The following is a 23,844-nucleotide window of genomic DNA, read 5'->3' as shown; positions in this document are numbered from 1 at the left end:
TTCTCTTGCTAATATTATGGTTCAGTGGACAGGTATTGTTTGTTGTCAGACAAACTCATTTTTTAACAGATATATGTTGCAGTACATAAGCCATGAATCATCATCATCATCCTCATCTATTCGATTCATCATCATCCTTAAAGGTATTGTTTAACTTTGTGAGCAGCCGATTTAAACAATTCTCAAACCAAGATGAAACATGTGTACAAGTGCATGTATTAGAACTAATAAACCCCCAAAACAACCATTATTGAGAATGAAAAGCTAAAACTACAAGGCAAACCCTAATTTTGTAAATAGGCGTCTTATAGACGCCTAAATAGTACACATAAGTGTATGGGATGAAATTAAGATGGTGTTTCTGGTCACTTTATATTTCAATTTTTGATTCACTAAATAATTATTTTCGAAAGTAATTTTTTCTGGGCTTCATTTTTGTAACATATCGCAGACACAGGTGACAAGTGTGACCTTCTAGCTCAGATTTTTTGAAAGTCAAACCAATGTTAAACAATCACTTAAACATTTTCATCATCATCATTAAAGTCATTACCACCATGATGCAGGGCTGAGCTACAACAATTATACTTGTCTGTGATCCTCTTCATGTTAGCAAATAACAAATGGGGTAGATGTTCTTTTAGACTTCCAAAATACACAAAATTGCATCTCCCAAGTAAATTTTTTTTTATAAACAACATTTGGGAGTTTCATATTATGACGTGTAAAACAAACTCTCTAATTCCTGCCAAATGTCTCATGATTCAACTAAGCTTGAAGTCCATTTCTAGAAGAGGTAAAAGTAAGTTATTACAGATCCCATTGTAACTACTTGAGACTGTAAAATTATACTGTTGTGAAACTATTGCCCAAATTTGAAATATCAATAATGTCATTGTATTCAACAGTCTGTCTTGATCTTTCAAGGGTAGAAAATTTGATTTCGATGATACCCGACTCTGTGAAATGCAATGGAGTTCCGCTATCCTAACTGAACGTTTACTAGGGCTTAGATAATAATGCTCTACCATTGAAACAAATCACAGTTATTCTTTTGCCTGATTCGGGTGAGGTCAGACTTTGAATGATGAGAAATGTGGCAAGGAAAACAATATACCTGTTATAGATGCTGCAGTCGGCTCTAGTTACCATCTTCATAGAAAGATCACCTCACTGTGAGGACGAATGGGCATTATGACATCAAACTTTTCAAGTGGGGTGTGGATGACACAAGGGGTTCACTGCTTGAATTTCCACCAGTGAAAGAGACCACCAGGGCCCTGTAACACAAAGATTAGCGATGAATAGCAAACATGAGAGAAAACTTCTGATTGGTTCCTGGTCAGTATTTTGCGCCAAATGCGCGTGTAATGTTGATCCTGATTGGTCAGTTCATTTAGCGATTGATCGCTAATCTCTGTGTCACGGAGCCCTGATTGGTTTTCTCTGAGCAGAGCTTTCCCACTGAAACATGTATTACATCATGGCAATGGACCTACAACAAACTACTGTGTCAGAAAGCTCACTTTTCTAGTCACCATTTGGCAGCATATACATACAGGTTTGACTGTGTAATGTTTATTGTTTGCATTACACTGTTTTGGCCAAAGACCTGTTAAAGATAAATTAAAGTAGTTGCAGTAAACACTAATTTCACAAGATAGTGTGTGAAACCAAGCTTTATTGTCACTATATCATTGAGGATCTAGATCTGGTACAGTTACATGAACTGAACTTTGTGAAATCTTGAAATCTACGCTGAAAAGTGTTCACACTGAAGATCACTATTAAACACAGATAAGCGCACGTAGGACAGTGTATTATTATTGCTTTGAATGTCGGCCCGACGCTTGATCCGAATCCCGTGCCTATTTGCTAATTTCTCAGCAGTAACACAATTTCTTCCAGAATCCTTTGGCACATATTTTTATTAATACAAACAGACACTTTGGTGGTCATTTCATTGGATTCTGTACAAACTCATTTTGAAATCATTTCCCCAACTGACATTTATCTTTAATGGTTGCATAGTAATGCATACCCTAAGTATCAGATCCCAAGGGAAGATAATGCTAGTTCGGATATTGTCCTTAACCTATATCTTAATGTGAATATTATGCATATTACACTTACATTACTAGTATGAAGTGATACAAGATCATGTAAAATGAAATAATGCAACTTATGAAGTGCACATTTCATCATCCAAACCTTCAGATCACACATACAACAGTGCAAACCCATTTTGGAGAAAGTCGACTTTCAAGTTGACTGTAATTTCCACACTTTGTTCCTCAGCCGTGCAACGTAATCATTGCTAGAAAAATCCATGGTTGGAAAGACAAAGACGATTGCTTGACATTGGTATCCTTTAACACAAAACTAAGGATCATAGAAAATAACGCAAAAGAGCTACATGATTGAAATTTTGGTTTGAGCGGCTTAAATTTTCCGTGTACAAAAAATGCCATAGTGGATACAACAACATTGACCATGATTTCAATGCGTGTGATCAGTCAAAGGACATTGATTTTTCATTTGCTGCACATTTGCATGATAAGTGCACTCAGCTGTTGTTTGCTTTGCTAAAGTATATGTTTCTATTGGGATTAGCACATTTTATCAACAATTTGTATGGCATCGCCGCGAAAATCCCCATATATCTCAGAAAGTAAAATAAATTGCTGCCTACAAATTGAAGTATGTATGGAATAGGATTTTTACTTTCAATTTCTGCAAAAATAATTTTTTTGACAAAAATTGACTGATATGATGGTTCGGATGAACGGCGACAATATCAGCTTTGAAGAGGTGTGTTATTTCATTCTTACCTTGGCTATAGCCCGGCTGCTGCTTAATGTAATGGCGATGTGTACTTCAGGTAGGATAACAACACTTCTCCCTCATTATTTGGTGAAAATTAGTTTGTTTGGTGAACTTCATTCCAAGATATTTAGGTATGCCTTGTCCAAATGCAATGAAACAAATTGAAATGATGAAGTCTTTGTTGGCCAGTTTCTTTGATTATCTTTTGTTCATTATTTTATGAAAATACACATAATATAGCACATTTTGATCACATCAAGAGAAACAATACAAGCAGAACATGCAATGTTATCCAGGTTCATCATAATGTTGCTATTAGGATTTGTATTTGCATTTGACTTATTAATAAAAATAGCAAATGGACAAGAATGCAATAATGCATAATGATAATAGTAATGGGAATTTGTATAAGTATAACGCCATCTATCTGGAAACAATATAGTCCAAGATGCTTTGCTATTAGTATTATTACCCCAGCTTTAACTCGAGCTGCCTTCGACGCTCACATTTAAGTCTTAAGAATGGTAGATCTATTGCATGAGGCAATGCACGTCTCTCCACAGAATTAAAAACTTTGTATCATTGCGTGGACTAGAATATTTAATTTTGATGTTTTACCATGCCTCAGATGTTGACATATTCAGGGAAATCAAGCAAAATAAATAGATTCTTTAATAAAAATATCTGTTCTCAGAATAAGGGAAACTGATCCTGACTAATGAAATTGCTGATAGTGCATAAATTTCAGGTTTGCGAGTTTGATCTCCAATTGATGATGTCACAAAAGTAACAAGAGAAGGTTATGATATTACAGGAGCAGTTAGCAAGTGCAACTTTGAATACACATCAATCGTGACGTGAAGTGTGTTGCCTTGCAATGGTACATGCACATTTGGACAGTGCATATGTGATATCACTGTTTTGCATTTTAGCATGACAAGTTGAGTAGTCATTGATCAACACACAATATATAATGCTAACATTATATCATGATAAGAATATATAATAATGATGATAATAATATATAATGAAAATATATCACTCTTATATAGCACAAGTATGATGCCTCTTATAAAGCTCTATCATCAGCTTTGCTGCAAACAATGTATGTAATACGATTAAATTTTATCCAATACAGGTGGGATATGGTATATTCTGATCTTGTTACTAACTTGCAGATAACAGTTATAACCACTATGTATCAAAGTAAAATCATATCAATGGCACATAATATGACCATTTTTAGTATATATATATTTTTTCAATTGCTTATTAGTATTCATAATTACAACAATACCGCTTGTAAAGATTTTTTTTTTGGGGGGGTTATTGAACCACTGAGATACTGATATAACTCTGTAATCAAATTCAATAGCCTTTTCTTTTTATGATCACATTTGTAATATGCTCACTGTATGTGTTTGAGTTAAATGTGTAGTTTCACTAGGGGGTGATTTCACAAAGCTGTTTACACAGCTAGGCACAAGTTTAGGAACAACTGGATTATGGAAAGCCAAGCATGTGCCTCAATCATATATTGAAATATACAGATTTTACTGTTAAGCTTAACTCAAGTAAAGACAATAACATCTATTATAACACAAATGTTGAGAGAAGGATTTTAAAATTGTAGTTAATTACAGCATATACATTGATACAGTTCTACAAGGTTTTGGCTTCATTCATAGTTAGAAACAATGGAATCTTGACACACCAACCAGAGTTTACTGAAAATCACCAACACTGAGTAGCATGTTTGGGTACCTGTTTGGGTGAAATTGTAGTTTTTTATTGCTTGAAAAATACTAATAAACCAAGCCGAAAGTTGACATGTTTTCCTTAGTACCCGGCAAGTACTTGTTCTCTAGAATAATTTGGCACATATTTTGTTTATTACTGAATATGAACATGAAGGTGGCAATTTCATGGGATGCCTTTCCAATTCATTTTGAGTTTGGAATGTGAATTTTGAATAGGGCAGTATATATTATATTTTGTTGATATGCATTAAATTATCTGAACTGCATTCATAGTTTGTTGGTTTGTTAGAAAAACCTTTAGGATCCCATGCTGTCATGTCATATTCTTATTGCTTGTAACGGTCACACGTCACTTTGTATTTTTCTATAGGCTTTTGTGTTTAAAATGAGACCTGAAAAAACATAACGGGAAAAAATTGTTAATAATAAGACCATTCAAAATGTTCATTTGTCATTTTCAACTGTCATTTATATAATAACCACCACCTATCATATTTGCTTCTCATTATTGGTCGTGAATCGTAAAACAGGGTCTGAATTGTAAGCCCATCGAAGACCATGACTCAATTGGGCTAGACTATACTAGTTAAGGCTTTCAACAATTTTTTTCCATGACACTCTTTTTGAGATTCATTACTATAATTTGACATTTTTAGTACAGAAACATTTTCTAAGTAAATTTGAGGCATCATAGTCCATAATGTGTTAATGATTTTGAAGTGGATAGGCTTCAATACTGAGCATATAACTGACCAGAATGTTGCAGCCTTGGGTTTTATGTTTCTAAGAAATGAAAAGATATGCATGTATTTATAGTTGATGATGGGTTATTGAATATACAATAAAAAATTTATTAATGTCTTCAAACCCAGTACTTCTTGCATTGCATATTAATTGCTGTGTCATTGTCATGTTTTCCATGTCTTTTATTTACTGGATTGGTCATTGACAATTATTGCACTGCAAAAACCCCGGTGTTGATTTAACACCAGACCGGAATCTATATATGTCCACACCAGAGAAGTACTGAAATAACACCAGTTTGGAATCAAACCAATGCTGTTTTAATACTAATTGGTGTTGTATAAACGCATATCTGGTGTTAAAATAATAGTGAAACCGGTGTTCTCTGGTGTGGTCATATATTGATTCTGGGCTGGTGTTGAATCAACACCAGAGTTTTTGCAGTGTGCAAAACTAATGGCCTGAAGGAGAGGAATTCTGAAATTATGAAATCTCTTTTCAGTTGAAGTTACAAAATATTTTTTTATCAAGGCATTTACTGTGGATTATTAATTACATTTGTTCATCAAGGTCACAAAATTAATAAAATAATGCGAAAGAGAGAGAGAGAAAAAAATGTAATATTCAAATCGTTTTGCCCCTCTGCAGTCCAGATCATCCATTCTAAGAATATGTCCAATCCATTTCCATCGTCTTCTGAGCATAATGGTTCCCATGTTCTCTTGTTTACATCGTGTAAGTAGTTCTTCGTTATTTTATTTAGCCAGAAAATTTGAAGGATCTTTCTGAGGCTTTTTGTATGAAAGACTGACAGTTTATGGCGGTCTTTCTCCGTCATCTAGCACTCAGATCCATATAGTAGGGTGGAGAGGACACAACTTTGATACAGTTCTTGTGCTGTACTGCTGTAATCTCCAAATTTTGTTCAACATTCTAAATGATATATGCTTTATTCAGACGGTTTCTGATGTCATTTTCTGCCGTACACATGCGTGACCAAAAAAAAAAGAAATAAAAAAGAAAAAAAAAACGCGGGCTGCACGTGCACTCGTTAAGGGTATTAAAAACACTGATTTTCAGAATGGGGTGGTTTAAAAAAATCAGTTGGACTCGCCATTTCGCCTTTGAGAAAACAAAGTTATAAGTGTGACCATTTGTTATTGACACTGGCGGATTCGGGGAGAAGCAATATTACAATTTGTTATGTAAAAATGCCGTTAAAATAAAAGTGTGCCCCCCCCCCTTTGAAAGTAAAGACCTTTTTATGCTTGTCAAATTTTCCTCGGAAAAAAGTGCCCCCCCCCCCCTGAAAAAACCTGGATCCACCCCTGGTTATTGACATTCATTGGCCATTAATCACAAAATTTGATCAATATTTTCTTTTTCACTAACTTTATATCATCAACATGATCAAGGATAGACAGCGTGGTTATACTATTGACGTGTGACCGTGACGATGTCATGTTATGTAACACAGTCGAGCAAAAAAAAGCAAGCAAACAGCGTCGTCCTTAACCGTTATCCCTGGATCAGATGATGAGACATTTGTTATCTTTTACTCACAACTGTGAAGATATATGGAGACTATTTGAAAGAAATCACAAGAATTGCAAGTGGCCTGGGGTGCTCTATTGAATCAAACAAGGCCATAGACAGACTCCTCCCCTCTTTATTAAAGCGAGGGTGCGAAGCGACCAAGGTTACCACCAATGTTTGTTTTTCAAAGATTAAAAGAACTATTAAAGGAAGGAATGGGTTACTCTTGATCATAATATGGATTTTAATTGGTGAAAATTTACAGTACATAAAATGCATTACGGTCATGATCCATTATCATAATTATAGTGAGGTATACATAAATCGTTTACATCGTTTGATAGATTGAGAGCTCGTCGTTAGAATCATCGCTTGACTAGGGGGTCGTAACACAAAGCTTAGCATTCATCGTAGAACAATATCTTTACGATTAATTGTATTGCCGGCAATGTACAATCAATCAGGAACGATAAATATTTGCGTTTGATCAATTTGATTTTTGATCAATTAATAAAATGCGTGCATTTGGGGACCTGCGCTTGATTTTTGACTTGTGTCTAAACGCAGCTCCTGCAACGGGCCCCGTGTTTTGAATATTAGAGTCCTGTCACAAGGGCTGGAACATAAATCAAATGAAAGTCCCGATTAGACTCTCCTGATCGACTTAACTTAGAACTACGGAACTACGTTTGATTCAGTTACCTTTCTGTCGCAGGCCTCTGGTCAGGCTGAGAACAATAAACATGAAATTAGTCAACCAAATTGAATACCCAGTCTTCATAAGCAAGAAGCAACTCGGGGGGGGGGGCGTTTCATGAAAGTACTTGCCGGAAATTTTTATCTGACAAGTCCCATTTTATCCGAAAGTTACTATAGGAACAGTACCTCTCAGCCAATCATATCATGGAAAGATGTCAGATCTGACAACTTGTCGGATGAAAACATTGATGAAACGCTCCCCGGGGCGCGATTTTTTTCCCGTCAGTACTTGCGCAACTGACGCGAGAGGGCAGTACACCGTAGCCGTCAGAAATAATAACTGCACTGGTAGCCATAACCTTGTCATGAATAAGTCTATGGGAATGACGATATAATAAGGTTTGTTATCAGACTGCCCCTCATATTATGGGCCTAAGGATATAGCACAATTTCCGATGCATCGATAAGCTCGACTGGTGTTTAGTCGGATTGGTAAAGCGATGCGCTATTGTGAGCTCACTAAGCACAATGATACTGTTGATGGAGATTCGAATCCAGCCTTGAAGGATTTTCCAAAGGTAATTTTCTAATTAAAAATGGAAGTAATACTCTGAAAAACAAAAGTCAAAGATTTGTAGTCTGATTCAAATCCTTTAAAATAGCCGGGTGCACAATTACTGAAGGGGGGGGGGGGTCGCCCCCGGGGCCTTTTTCTCCATGACAAATAATAATTGTATAAAGATTTCATGACATTGATGACATTATTACATTTGATTCTGTACCACGTTATTGACACTATTTTCCGTATCCTTGCTTTTACTGTTGTTTCTGTGAAAGAGACCCCCCCAAAAAAAAGAAAAGAAAGAAAAGAGTTAAAATAGAATGGTGTCAATGAAAAGACCGTCCTAACATTTTTAGTAAGATAAAAAGAGAGGAAGGGCAGATTCGGAAGACCGTGGAAAATACTTCGAGGGGGAGGGGTCTTTCTCGCTATATACAAATATTTCTAATAGTTTGAAGGTTTTGGGGCTAGGTAGTCTGCACCCGAGAGAGACTCCTTATCGGTGACTGAATCCGCCGCATGGGAGAACGTCAAGCAGTCTTATTAAGGGTTGCAACAGACGTTGTAATGCGTGGGGATGGGGCAATGGGATTCTCCATCATTAACATGGCCACGGAAAAAAAGGAAGGAGAAAATGAAATAGAAAAAGAAAATTTAGATATGATTTTATTTTCTGAATATCATATGTCAGAATATATCTCAAATTAGATTTTTACGTTAACCACGTCGAAAGTTTTGCTCGTTTCGCTCGCTCGTGACCTTGCAGGCCATGTTGTTGTGCCCCTTAATAATAATGTTAGGCTCGTTACACCCTGGTCTCCCCCAACCCTACCCCTTTATATCCTGCTGTCATTTCCTGATTTGGGTCACACCCTATTACTCCCCTTCAACACTCCGTAAAGCGAAATAAAACAGTGCAATTTCAATTACTTCAATAAACTTCGTTAAATTATACTGGAAAATACATCAGCGAACAACAATGCTATTAAGAGAAAAACATACACAGGGCCATAGTTTTCCTTGATCAGTCAGACGGAGCTGTTAATCGCTCCATGGTCATACCAATCCGTTTACAATAACAGTTTATTCGGTTAATGGGACAAGCTGTATATTGTTCAGGGGTGGTAATGCCATTTGGGGTCGCTCGAAAAAATGGGAACGTGGCGAAAATTGCAATGGCCAATGTTGCGAGTGACAATTCGATTATGAGGAAATTAAATACCGTTTCACATAATTCCAGATTCGAGTGATACACCTTCCATTTGGACTTGGGGGTGTTCCAAGTCCAAGGTTTGAACCCCGTCCATCATCCTTGTTTTATTCAGGGCGGCGCTCGTGGGTGGAGTAGGGGCGACCGCCCCCTAGGCATTTTCAAGCAGTGAAGAATACAAAAGAAGGAAACGAAGAAAGTAGAATGGAGTGTTCAAGTGAAAGGTCTGCGTCGTGTAACTTAATAACCTATGTTACATTTCAAGGCGATCTTACTCTTTTTGCCCACTCCATCATTTTTAATACCCGGGTTTTATAATACCCCGTTTCCGCCTTTGGTGGAACCGATGTTAATAGACCAGTTCTTAGTTACCTCATGGTCAATGGCCTTTCATTATGATAGGCAGATTGAGATATTATGTAAGCATGCCTGACATAGCAGTATACAGAAATTGCAGACCAGGCGATGGGTGTTTCATAAAGCTGTTCGTAAGTTAAAGGCGACTTTGAGAACGACTGGTGAATCTTTCTTATGCGCTAAATAATCACCAATGAACATTTAATGGTGAATATATATTTACCACAAGAAAGGATCACCAATTCCTAAAGTCACTCTTACTTACGAACAGCTTTATGAAACGCACCTAGGTTACTATTTAAAAGCACTCCGGGAACAGCACACCAATGAACACGTTATGAACTTATGAAGGTTTTCATTTGCTTGTCTACTTTGAATTCATAGCGTGTTGTTATAGCAATGTACTTGGCCAACTGTATACTTGTCGCTTGTGGACACTTTATTTTTTTATGGATCTAATGGAAAAACATAATTCAAAAGAACATACGAATAATCAAGACATCAAGGATGGTGTTTATCTCATTAAATATCAAACCAATTTGTCCCTTCACTACAAACGACCTTCTTCTGATCATGCGCAGAATATTATTCCAAACTGGCTTACATGTGAATTTCCCCTGCAATCAACCAACCAACCAATCAATACAAATAAAATCAATCAATCAATCGAACAATCAATCAAATTAAATAAATCAACAATCAATCAATCAATCAATCAATCATTCAACCAACCGACCGACCAACCAACCATTCAACCAACCAACCGACCGACCGACCAACCAACCAACAAATGATTCAATCAATCAGCTAATCAACTATTCAATATTGATTTATTTAAATCCCTTCAACAGATCATCTAATGATCTTCCATACCAAAATGTCAACAAATAAAAAGCAAATAAATCAAAGGTGAAGCACGTCTTTGTTTCAATGAACACACAATACAATTTTATTTTTTACGCACACCATTTTCAATTTACAAACACTCTTTTCATTCCTTCAAATTTGCTTCTTTTCTGAATAATTTCTGTTCATCAAGACAATGCCAGGAAAACCTGACAAAACCCCCTGACGAAGTGAACAATCCTGATCTAAACACTGAAAACAAATTTGTTTCACTCTATTAAACATATTCATAAGAAATATAGATTTTTGGAATGACGAACAATTCAAAAATGAAATGAGTAAAACCAACGGTTTAGACCCAGCAAAATAAATTTTCTTGAACAAGGTCTAAGACATGAGACTGATATATGTAAATACCTCAAATTGCTTCGAATCCCACTAGATCAAAATAAATAATAACTTAATGAATTGAAGACTTTCTACATCTTTGTACATTAAACTCTGACACTTGTATACATCGACTGAAAATAAATCACTTGAGAAAAAAAAAGACATATAAATCTTCATAAATACATTCATTGTACTGTATTGTGACAAGAAATATATAATGTATTTTTTCCAGACAAAAACTGTACACTTTACAGAATACGAGGTCTGATTGTCTCCATTACATTTATCACAAAGTTCGTCAGATTTCCACAAGGAAACTGAATATAATGCTGTGTAACCCTCACCAATTAATACAATTTTGGTGGAAAATTGTTATATTCTATCTCTTTAAGCTTTAGATGATAATAACTCTACATAAAATCAAAAGGCCTATATTCTTAACTTTGGCTACTTGTCAATTAAATTCTGTGGTAAAATTACGGGTAGTCAAAACTTTAGTTTACACTTCACTAAGAGTAATAACTGGGTTCATTTCTTACTCTTTATATGATAAAATTTTCATAGCTATCATGTCCAGACAATTTTTAAATAATTCATATGCCAAATATGCTGATGCATTAGACATTTACTGTTAGAGATTTGCCTGATATTTGACAAATGCATCGTAAGCCTCAGCCCAGGTTCAGAATATGGGCTAATGTTAATAGACTTCTGGTTTAAACATAAACAAATTAAGAAAGAAGTACATTCCCGTCAGAAATAGTAGAATCTTCATCATGAAACATCATGGGAGAAAGTCAATAATTTTTTTTAACAGGAGGAAGAATTGGACTGTCAGAACCAAATGACTAAACAATTCCAATTACAAATAGCGACAATCATAAAATAATTCCACCACACCTCCAAAAAATTACAACCGAACGGTTTGTATGTATGAATAAAAAGGTGTGATAAATGATTCTGGAAGTAAATGAGCAATATTGCTTAGAAGCATGGCATTTTGTTGGGTTGATGGGTCCCCTCTAAGTTAATACACTACTGATGCCAGCAATTTTCAATGTACGGGGGGGGGGGGGGGGGGTGGTTCAGTCTAGATTCATATGCTTTACAACTTTTGTTCATCTGTATGCACATGTATGTAGGATGGTCTAGTCAAGATTAATGACAATTTGAAGCTTTCTGCTATGATCAATTGCACACTGCGATTACATGTAGTTAACTTTGAAATATATTTGTAGCTTAGTGGTAATGGCAAAGTTTTGCGAGACTCCACATTATACTTTGATCTGCATGCCCTTGATAACCCCTCAATTTAACCCAATCACATTAACAAGTTACAATTTTTGTAAAACTTTTTTTGAGGCCTAGAGTAAACCATGATTAAAGACAGAGACATAATCTTGCGACATAGAAGTTTTCATATATATACATATTACATAGATATATGTATATACAAACTTGCTGTACAATACATTTGTATCCAATCCGAACATTCATATAACATTTTATTTAGTCCATCCACATGTATTTTCATACCGACATGCTCGAGTATGACATAACTTTATAACAATATGAATATCAGTAGAGTAATTTTTTATTGTATTAGAACATTTCAAAGAGTCATACGTATATATTGTCACATGCTCTTACATGAATTGAATACAAAATGGAGAAATCTGTATAGAGCACACTATGTTAAAAAAAAATGTTGATTTGCACAAAAAGAGATAAAACAGAAGTTATCCTTTTCTATCTTGTAAATGAATCATTAAAACAAAAGTAAATCAATTGTGAAGATGAAGAAATTAAAACTAACCGAGGTATAGTTTGAAACCTTTGGGGGTAAATTAATTCCAAGTAATGCAAAGTAAAGGCCATGTGAGAAAATAAAATAATTCTGAAATCAACAAACAAGAAAAGCCAAAAAAAAAATAACAAAAAACCCAAAACAAATAAATAAAACATGAGGACAAACAAAGATTGAACATTTAATCATTTAAAGCACTTGTATTATTAGGGTTCTGCATGAATATCCTGTACAATAAAATTTCTGCATTTACAAAACTCTCTTTGGATATTTAATACTCCGAGTTACGGTGGGTTTTCATTTTTTTCGACACAAACTTTGTTCCACTTGGAGCTTTTACACTCATACAAACACCAAAAATACCAGTTAATTCAAAGAAGTCAAGAATCAACCCTCCCTCCAGAAAAAAACCATTTGATACTTTCTGCCCACTTGTTCAAGATAAAATTCTCATTTATTAAGCTTCCAAAAAAGACTCGAGTTCTTGTAATTTGCTTTCAAACGTCAAATATCATCGCAAGCCACAAACATTAAGAAATATGTGCCTTCAAGTAAATTGAAAAGCATCTATTCTCTCAGGATATTTTCTTGCTTACTTTGCTTTCACACTGGTAAATTAATCTGGTATTTTCTGATCTGGGCAGGATTCCCATTCAGAAGAACACCAGTGTTTGGATGGGTGTAAAAAAGCAGTTTTGACACAAAAACATAAAACAGCTTGTACAGTAATCACATCTCAGATCTCTAAGATAATGACATTAATGCTAATTACCAAAGAAAAACAGAATTCACATCACACAAAATACTTCCTGCATATTGCTAAAGCACTTTTGTGCATTTCCCCCCAAAGTAATGCTTAGACTTCACGTTGCACCATAGTTTAATAAGGACATGTCTAAAGATACAAGTCAAATACCTACGGATTTAATCATACAGGAACACAGGTAGTGCTAAGATACTTCCAACTTCCCAAAGTCAATTTCCTGGGGATAACAGAAATGAGGACGGATGCTAGTTTATGATGTCTTTCTCATTCCCTTGTTCCTTGGTTTTTATAGTCAAACTTCTTCCATGGTTTTCTTATATTGCAACAAGGTGAATGAATATCTTTGAAAAAATATGTAAAAAGAACAGTTTCAACATATTTTCTTTTAAGAAAATGATAAAATACACAAGTTTTCTCTCTTTCTTCTCTTTCCCTCCCGGGCAGCCAGTATTTGCACTCTAGGGTTCTTCTGATATGTTTCATGTCTGTCTTTTTAAAATGATTTTCGTTTCATTAAATTTTATTTCTTTCGTATTTAATTGTTTTGACATTGCCGAATAATACTTGAAATAATATCAAGTGCACAATTCTGGAATGGGAAGCTTTAAGATTTTCATAATAAATTTCAATTCAAATATCCTAACAAAATTCTGATAATTCCATTTTTACTGAATTTTGCCACACTTTTCAAAAGTATGATTTTTATCTCTTTGAACAAAAAACAATCAATGCTACACTTCAAAGAATTGCAGATATCTAGCCAACTCAAATATGGGGAATCCATTTAGTGAATTCATTAATAAGAGGAAGGAAACAAATGTATATGCACAATATATTACAGCCAACTGACCATCAGGAAAATATATATGGCCTATTAGAACACTACTTTAACAGCAATTATTTGAAGGAGTTCATCAATATATACCACAAAGTTGTTCAACTGACAACGCAAAGCAGTTGTAAACATGAAAATATACTGATGGGCTGATGGACCTTGCGTTGCTCAACTTTGGTGATATATCAGAGAGACCAGCTCTCATCTAGTTTCAATGATCAAGTGCTTATATTCTAACAAAGACTGACACACACATTCACAAGACAAAAATCAATATCATTATGGTGCAGACCCTCTATCTTACGAGATTGAAAGGAATTATATGCTGTAATTTAATCTGATGACGAAAGTCACTTTTTCTCACTAGGATGTTAATAGCAAGAAAGGGTTCACGTGCAAGAGTTGGCAATTGTAAAGTCAGATATTTGCCACGGTCAAACCAACTTCTTAGATAATCATAATGACATACAAATGCATTGTATATACATGTATCTCTTCTTAGTCAAAGTTCTCCTGAGTTAAACAGCTATCTGGGGTCCCCAAAAGATTTGACATTCTCGAATGTCAAACTTTCTTGAATGATTACACAGAGATTGCCATAAAACTTTTTTTAGACAAGTGACAATTTTTACCAACTGTCTGAAAGGAAGAGAAGCTTTTCACAAACCAGATTATTCATTTTCTTTAGAACCAATACCTGTATTTTACTCTTCTGATGTTAAAATAGCGAAAATATATTTTTTCAAGGTGGGAAGGACGATTACACTGAAATACAATGTAATACACCAGAATTTCTAATAACAATAAATGGTTAAAAAGGGATATAATCTTTTAGTGGATACGCATCATAAGCATGGGGAAAATCAAGACACATACGTCCCAAAGATAGAACATTAAAGGACCATTGCTGTCGAGAGCCTGAAGCCAAATAGAGCACATACACTTTGTCATGTATCAACATGGTATAATAAAAACAAATAAGACATAAACAAAATATCTATCAACAAGCACGAATCATAAATAGAATTGTTGTTTGACAACACGAGATATCACTGGATTGCACCTTTATTTACTTTTTACTGCATTTCTCCATTTCTTTTTTTTTACTCTTCACATTTTGAATATAAAGAATATGTTTCACGAAGTAAAGTCCCATGAAATTCTTACAAAGAAAACATGGAAGAAAAAAAATCCCCTCATTATTTGAATCGCATTCAATAAATAAGCTATATTCTATTTCTCAGTGAGGAATCTTGAGAAAAGCATTACGACTTACTATCACATGACATGTCAAGCTGAGAACAGCTGAAAAACACTTTACTCTCTGGAGGATTCATCTATATTATTATATATAAAACAGTACTGACAATTATCATAGGATCTCTATCTACATATGCTTCAATGGGATTGAGAGTTCTGGGATATGATTTCTCTTTGTAATCTTTTTACAAGTTACACAATGACCTTTGACCTTTCCTCCACCCACCATCCCCCGCTACCCTGTATTACATTGCAACCCGTTGCTACCAATACCCCTTGAACTAGCACGCTGGAGGTAGAGAATGGGGTACAGATCGGTGCTAAATGCCTGGTATGGGGGGGTTGGTGGAGGGTGTGGTGGTTACATCATTAGGGCATTGACCCTTGTCATTGCACCTGGTGGGCTACATGAAGGATTAGAGGGGGGCTTGTAGATGGGCGTGACAATATGAGGTATGCCAACAACGCTCAAGTTATCCAACCAGTAGTCTGAACATGTTGCTATGGAAAGCTGACATCATACATCACGAGATGCTTAACAGTTTCTATGGCAACATAACAATGTCCAGTCTCAGGTGGGAGGTCGAGGACTGGAGGTAAATAACAGAGTTGTTCAGTAAGCCGGGGCCAAGCTCGCAGGAGATCCCTATCTATGCTCCTAACCAATTAACTACTGAATCCTGCAATTCCTGGAGACTTCGTACAGGGATCACCTAGTTCCAGTAGGCAACAGATTTCACAGTTCTTGAGAGTCTCTTCAGTTGCTATGATGATGGAGAAAGGGCCGATGGGGTAGCTCCGTTGGGACCGACTCCAGCGATAGCATTCAACAGATACGGCATGTAGAGGAGCTTGCTATGTAGGAGGAGCTTGGAGCTTGCATGGAGCTCAGGGAGCTGCGAGAGGAAGTCATCGAAGCGACCGGGTTGGTTGTTGGCTTCCATGAAGTCCCGTAATGCCAGGAGGTAGGGCTCCTGGACTGATCGGATCTGTTCACTGACTGGCTTTCCTGCTGAATTAAGACAGGATTGCAAGAGAGCAAGGAAACAAGGACAGAGGAAAGAAAGAGAGAAAGAGTTCAATATAAAGATTTATAGATAATTTAAAGAATTACACATTGGATGGGAGAGTGGGGGAAAGAGAGAAGGTTCAACGGTGTGGGAATGGGGAGGAGAGAAGAGTTGGCGAAGAGAAGGAAAAATGAAAAAGAGCATGTACACATATAGGAGAAAAATGAAGGAAAATGAAAAGGATAGAGAAAGATAAAAGAGAGAAAAAAGGGAGGAAAAAAAATACACCATGTTAATAAAAACCCTCAATTCAGAATAATCTTTGGCAACAACTCATTGGTCTCATTTACAATGACCCTGCCTTGTCTACATAACCAAACCACAAATACCTGCATCTTAAAATGATTGAAAGGAAAGAATTACCATTCCATGCATAACAAGATAAAACAACATAGCAGTGGTCAGGGCCAACAACATTAAACTGCTAGATGTCCTTCTTCAATGGCCTTACTTTGGACTATAAATCAAATTCTGATAGCGATTGACTGACCCTGCCTGGCAGTTAGAGGGAGCTACACTCTGCTTTGAGATAGCTGATGATAAAATGTCATGGGTAGAGAGATAATAACTGCAGGCCAATACCCTACCTTGACTTATGAAGAACAGGGAGGGAGGGGAGACTGTCAATTTATAAAAGCATCCCTGGGAATTGGCTGAAATATTGGGGCTAATAAATGCCAATATGTCTAGCTTCAAGGAGAGGTCTACAGCCCATACACAGACTCAGGGTTTGAAGGGCAAAGACTTGAATAAAATTGATTTTTATAAAAAGCACCAAATACCCTTATATGGAGAAGTCTTGTAGAGCTGCTACAAGTCAAAAACAGTATCGTGTTTTAGTGATTTCACATTCCTTTGAGTTTAATAACCTCAGCCCTATCCCATTCACTTTGCATTGAGAACATGTTTACAAAATTCATTTGCTAGTACCAGCTCAAAAAATTACATTTTAGAGATACATGCAAGGGAAAAACCCCAAAACATAAAGCAGCCCGAAACCAAACTAGCCTCAAAACCACCTTTGTTAATTTGGGCCTTTGATTCTATTCAAAGTGGCTTTTTGAAATGTCTGTGGAAACAAACTACCATATAACATTCAGCTTTACAATATTGCATATTTAGATACCATATGTTACTTTCATAACACAATCCTTGAAATATGAGTGGTAATGCAGACTTCACCAAAACAGAAGCAGAAGAAAACAACAGCAAGAACAGGAAGTTATTGTTGAATTGTTGCTCTTGTCTATTTACAGGTCCTATAGGATAAATTATCTGAGCAACACATAGTATTCTCATTAGTATCCTCTCCAATCAACATTTTTTTCTTGTTAAAGCATCTCATCTATTTTCCTAATTAATGTTAGCTCTTTAGATTCACTCTCACTTCCTACCAATAATCCCTGGAATAATTCTTGTTTGATATGTCATTTTCAGAGATTTTATATGAACTCAATCAATGCGCCAGTAGAGACATAGTGAAAGGAAGTGAGTACCAGCTACTCCCAGATTGTTTTAAGGAAAACATGACCTAGAATTTCCAGCTCGACCTCAAGGCACATGAATTATATATTTCCAATCTATCACAACTATCGCACAGACCAATATGAGGAAATGATATTGTCTGTGTAACCAGTATACATGTGTGGCTGATTAGGATAGTGTAATAGGAGTGAGAGTGGGGTGTATTAATTGAACGGTGTATTATACAGTCAGTCATTAACACCAGGAAGTTATGGTAGGAACACAAGAGGAATATGACCTGGATTATAAGTCAGCTTTGCATAGCCAAAGTAAATGTACAAATAAAAAGACAATGAGGACTGATGCTAATGAATCAAAGGGACCTTGCTAAACTAGGCTGGATAATTTCTCCACAAAACTTCATTGGGTGAATCCCTTGATTAGGTTGCTATGGCATTTCGTTTATGAAGATAATGTATGAAAGATGTGTGACATTTCACTTAATGAGTCTCGTAAATCATTATGAAACAAGGCAAACACTGTCTTTAGAGGAAGACCGACACAAGATAGCTTCAAAATGCAATTTGTTCTTCCACAGATTGTACCAAATACAGGCCTGCATTGGAAATTAGAAAACTATTCACAACCCAGAAGCCTGAATATCTAGTCTGTAAGGCACAGACCTTAATTGGCTCTTTGATAAACAAGTTGTTCTTGAGACAAACCTCATGAATGTTTCGATTTGGGGTGCTGATATTCAATAATGGTTTGAGCCTGGTACCGAACACATTCCCCATTCAGCACTGATTGTCTGAAAATCCAGACTCTTGTGGGTCTCAACCAACCTGGGGTTTGTGTCTGCAGACTAGCATAAGCCCATAAATATTCATAAATAATGGGTTTCAGTTTACAGACAGGTTTATTATTGGATTCTATTTCATCTCCAGCTGTGCAGTGGTTTCCAGTTATACCATTGTCCTAATTTCTTTTACAATAATCTAGAATAGAAAGCTGACAAAGACTATTTGGCAATAACCTGCAACAGTTTATCGATAGCCTACTTAAAGGGGAAGTTCACCCTGAAGAAAACTTTGTTGTAAAAATAGTAGAAAAAATTGTAAAAAATATTGGTGAAGGTTTGAGGAAAATCCGTTAAACAGTAAGAAAGTTATTAGAGTTCAAAGTTTTGGATATGTGACGTCATAAACAAGCAGCTGCCCCATGTGTCATGTAATATAAAATGCATGAATTGCAAATTTTGTATGGTTCCTGATGACTTAATTTTGTTTTCTATTCATGATCGGGTATAAAATGATTTGTCTATTGATATACAAAACGTACAGTGAAAACCATTTTCAATTTTCTGAGAAAATGACATTTCATTGATTTTTTACCATTCGCTATGTAGAAATGCTGCTCGCATATGACATCACAAGTCAAATAATTGAAATTCTAATAACTTTTTAATTATTTGATGAATTTTTCTCAAACCTTCGGCAATGTTTTTTATTATTTTTTCTGCTATTTTTACAATAAACTTTTTGTCAGGGTGAACTTCCCCTTTAAGAATAACATACCAATTCATTGATGACTACAGGACCAGCTAACATACTTGATCTACTAGGAATATCAGGACTTGACATATTTCTTTTAATGAGGATACAGGTTTTAAAGGTACTCAATGGCTCGAATTCATCCTCTGTGCCACACAAAACTTAGTTGTTGATCATGGGGCAACTGTTTATGAATGAACACTATGATCATTTATGTGCGAATGATTGCACAAAGACTAGAATCAATCCATACACTTTTTAATATGTTCCTAGGCCTAGGTCATTCCATAATAATGATCATGTCTAGGTCGAAAACCTTCCACGGAAGCCATTGACTACTCTGTAAGGAAACCCATTGGCCTTCACTAAACGGCCTCATCTTACAAGGGAAGGCAGATCTACCTCTCGTTTATCTTGGCAAGGTTCAAGCCGGATACGGCAGGTCTAAATGTGGGAACAATGTGAAATTACCTGTAATCAAGGCAATAGAAATAGCAATGAACACAGTGACCTGAATGGGATGTGCCTATTATAGAATTGCATTTAATTTAAAAGGATCTTCTTCCTTTGTTATTTGGAGTGGAAATTGTTTAGCCATATGTCTTCAAAGGAAATCTGACACCATTGACACGTTGTTCTGTAAAAAGTAAAGATGAAAATTCACCCTTGCAGATGGGTAAATATTTGAACAAACTTGGACAATCAGGGTTGATTTCAAGGAAGGTGTTGGAATGTGGTATTGATGCTGACAACATCAACACAAATCACAAAACCATACTTAAATGGCTGGTGTTTTGAATTGATTAGTATTAATTGTTTTCAGGAGTTCATATTGAAAGCTGATGTTGAATGATGTCTTCTGTGACCATGTTTCGTTGCTTTGGGGTCTTGATCCATGATTCATGTTCACAATGAACTCCAGAAAAATGCATGCATCTTTTTCGTACTGGCCTACTATAATACCCAGTGCATCCTCCATGGTAGAGTTTTGCATAGTTAGATCATCACCACACCTCCATGAAGCATACATGCTTCATGTACACATGTGTACTTTATAAGATTCTAATCATCCCAAGAAGGTGTTGTAGACTTTTAGAGAAAACAAAGTCTAAATATTATGGTTTACCATATAAAATTATATGATCAAGTCAAGATAGACATCCTGATATGAACTCACCTTGATCAAGAAACAGGATGACCTTGAGTAGGAGATACTCATTCCTAGTGACCCCTAGTGTCCTGAAAGAAGCCGCAAGTTTGGTAACCTTCTCCACAACCTCGCCCATCTCATCCCTGAAGACATCCATATCAAGCCTCAGGTCAAGCGTTTTGTTCATGCATTCCTGCAGGAGGAGTAGATTCTTGTGGGCACACTGCTCGAAGCTCAGCCCGACATCCATCCCACCGCTGCCACCGGATTTACCATTCATGCTCCCGCTGTTGGACGCACTGCTGTTAACCAGGGGCTGCTTGAAGTGCATTGCCCGGCTGATGGTACATAGGAGCATCAAGTCCAACCACTTGGTTTTGAGAAGATGGGTGTGCTCTACAGCTGAGAGTTGGGTGAAGAAAGGCAGGTGCTTCACCCATTGGACAAGGTGGAACACCAGTTCTTCTCCGAGACGGCACTGAAGACGACGGAAATCATCAAGCTCCATGCTGGCAGGGAGGTCAGAGTACCTGTGTTCTTTGAGATTGACACCTTCCTTTTCTGCAACCTGTTGGCAGGTCAAATAGAATAGTAATGCTGCTCGTGAATGTGGAGTCATCAAACTTAAAAAAGACTATCATTTCATTGACAAGAACATGAAGGTGAAAGATTTTCATCAAAAGGCAACTAGGTTGAAGAGTTGCAGACAGAAATCATGACTAAGAATAATCTCTACACATTCAGGCATATACAATGAAAACATAACAAAGAACAAATAGGCTATCGCAATTATAAAAATCATTGATTTGTCTAAATTATTCACCTCTTTCCAACAACTAGAATTTCTTATTTCCATAAAACAAAACTCAGTACCTATTCAATTTAATATGGTATAGGACAAGTCTAAGGGAAGTATTCAATGTTGGTTTCAAAACAAACATGTTACTCTTCAATTCAACTTTATCATTCTTGGCAAAATAAAGTCACTTAAAGTCACTCTGGCATTACAAACTCTGACAAATATATCCATATCTTTGTCCGTCTTTCAACTTCATCTTATAACGAGGGCTAAGGTTATGGCATGTATGTTATATATACACACACATGATAACAGTGTTGACTCTCAGTTATGATGATATTTAGTATGTAAATATACACCTTGTGACCCACATAATTTCAAGGGCACTGAGCCAAGGGCAAGGCTGCCTACATTTATAGCAGCATATCCAGACTTGTACCAATGAATGAGAGTATTCTGGATCGATGAGTGTAACAGCTTTACACTTGTGGGTAGAATAATGATTCATGAATACTGCAGCTAAATCTTCTTCAAACAATATAATATAGGCCTACGCTATAAAAAAACAAGTATTTAGCAGAATATATTAGCTGCATTATCATTATATTATTTCAACAAAAAATGCTTGAAGAGAGGATTCGATGAAGAATGAACACTTGAACATGAACAGTTATCATTAATGATATAAAGACAACTACTGAATGAACAGAATTTTAAGCTTGATAAAAATGAACATATGTCTTATACCATTTTCATAAACCCATCCTCCAATTAGCCGCCTAAGAGTAATGCGGATAATTCAATAAAAATTGCGTTCACAAACTCCGAAAATAAGCCACATTATTTTTACGAGCGCCCGTCCTGAAAAAGGCGGATAAGCATCATGACAACTGGACACGCCCCCTCCGATGCGGTGGTGTTAGAAAAGGGTGACCTTGTGACCGCACCATGGCAATTATTGGCATTATTTGGAAATGCGTTCATAAACTCAAAATCTTGTCCCGATGCTGGTATTATGCGGATAATAGCAGCATCAGAATAATGCGGATAACTCTGGTCCTCCTCCAATTTTACGACCAAATTATGCTGCTATTAGCCACATAATTGGGTTTATGGAAGGGTATATGATTTACATTAATTTAATTGATTTATGCCGACTATATTAGTTGTAGACTCTTTGAATGCTTGAACGCAGCCACAATGACAAACTAAACAAGAAATGACATTGACCCTGGCAGACTGAACACATGACTACTTCACAGAGTACAAAGTATATGAACAAATGTAAACAATAGGATTCTGCTGCTGATATCATCACATGAGGTGGTGATGAACGCTAGAAGATACATATCATATCTAGGTTAGGTTAATCATTATGATATCATAGATACTAATACATTTGGTACAGGTTATTTTATAATAATGATGCATTTGATTTGGTTTGATGTTACATGTAGCTTCCAAACAATCCTTAAAAAGTCAGTACCTTATAATTGCAAAACGATGAACTTTTAAACATATCTCTTTGATATTGGATCATGCAAGAACATTGACTGGTATCCATTTATTTTATAAGATATGTTTCATAATGGAGGATTTCTTTTATCTCATGGGTGCGTTTATTTAATTTTGTTTTTTAGAGATATGTGATCAGATATGATCACTTACTTCTGAAGACAGACCATTGACATCACCATAAAAAGACTTTCTCATGCAGACAAGAAACCGGGTCAGTGGCTGAATCAGATACTTGGTTGCCAAGAACAGAAGACCGACTTCATATGTTTTCTAATAACCTGGTATTATTAAATCAGATAACTAACAGAAACTACGGCCGTCAGATGGTAAAACGGTCTATCTCGAAATTTAGACTTTTTGAGGTAAATTCACTTTCTTGGTAATGTGAGGGCACTCTTTCCAAATGTGCTATCAAAAAAATCCCATCATGTTTTGATTTAGAGATAATTGCTGCTATCTTGGTACTTTTCGGTATTTTTCCTTAAGATTTGATGGTAAAATGGTCTATCTTTGAGTTAGCCCATTGTCGAAATATCGTTTGGAGGTAAAACAAGCTTTTACCTCCTTTTACATAAAACTTTGAACATTCTTAATTGAGATTTTTTAATCATCGCTGTCGGATGGTATAATGGTCTATCTTTGAGTTAGACCAGTTTACCGCCATGTCACACAGCCGTCAGATGGTAAAACGG

General features: G+C 36.0%; 1 protein-coding gene across 5 annotated transcripts in view; it reads right to left on the bottom strand.

The window, feature by feature from the left end:
* Positions 1–10,508: 10,508 nt before the first annotated feature.
* The window catches only part of LOC121428672 (nuclear hormone receptor family member nhr-91-like), a 47,858-nt gene continuing 34,522 nt past the window's right edge, over positions 10,509–23,844 (bottom strand). For 4 of the 5 annotated variants that reach the window (XM_041625465.1, XM_041625464.1, XM_041625468.1 and 1 more), the window contains exons 5-6: positions 20,863–21,403; positions 10,509–16,610 (exon numbers count right to left, since the gene is read on the bottom strand). In XM_041625465.1, coding sequence (XP_041481399.1) covers positions 16,363–16,610; positions 20,863–21,403 — 789 coding nt within the window. In that variant the 3' untranslated portion in view covers positions 10,509–16,362. The remainder of the gene's footprint in view (positions 16,611–20,862; positions 21,404–23,844) is intronic. The other variant, XM_041625467.1, reaches the window with a different exon arrangement.

Source organism: Lytechinus variegatus, chromosome 15 (genome assembly GCF_018143015.1).
Source record: "Lytechinus variegatus isolate NC3 chromosome 15, Lvar_3.0, whole genome shotgun sequence".
NCBI classification, from domain to species: Eukaryota; Metazoa; Echinodermata; class Echinoidea; order Temnopleuroida; family Toxopneustidae; genus Lytechinus; species Lytechinus variegatus.
The sequence above is the reverse complement of the archived record's forward strand: the minus strand, read 5'-3'. Positions and strand labels throughout refer to the sequence as shown.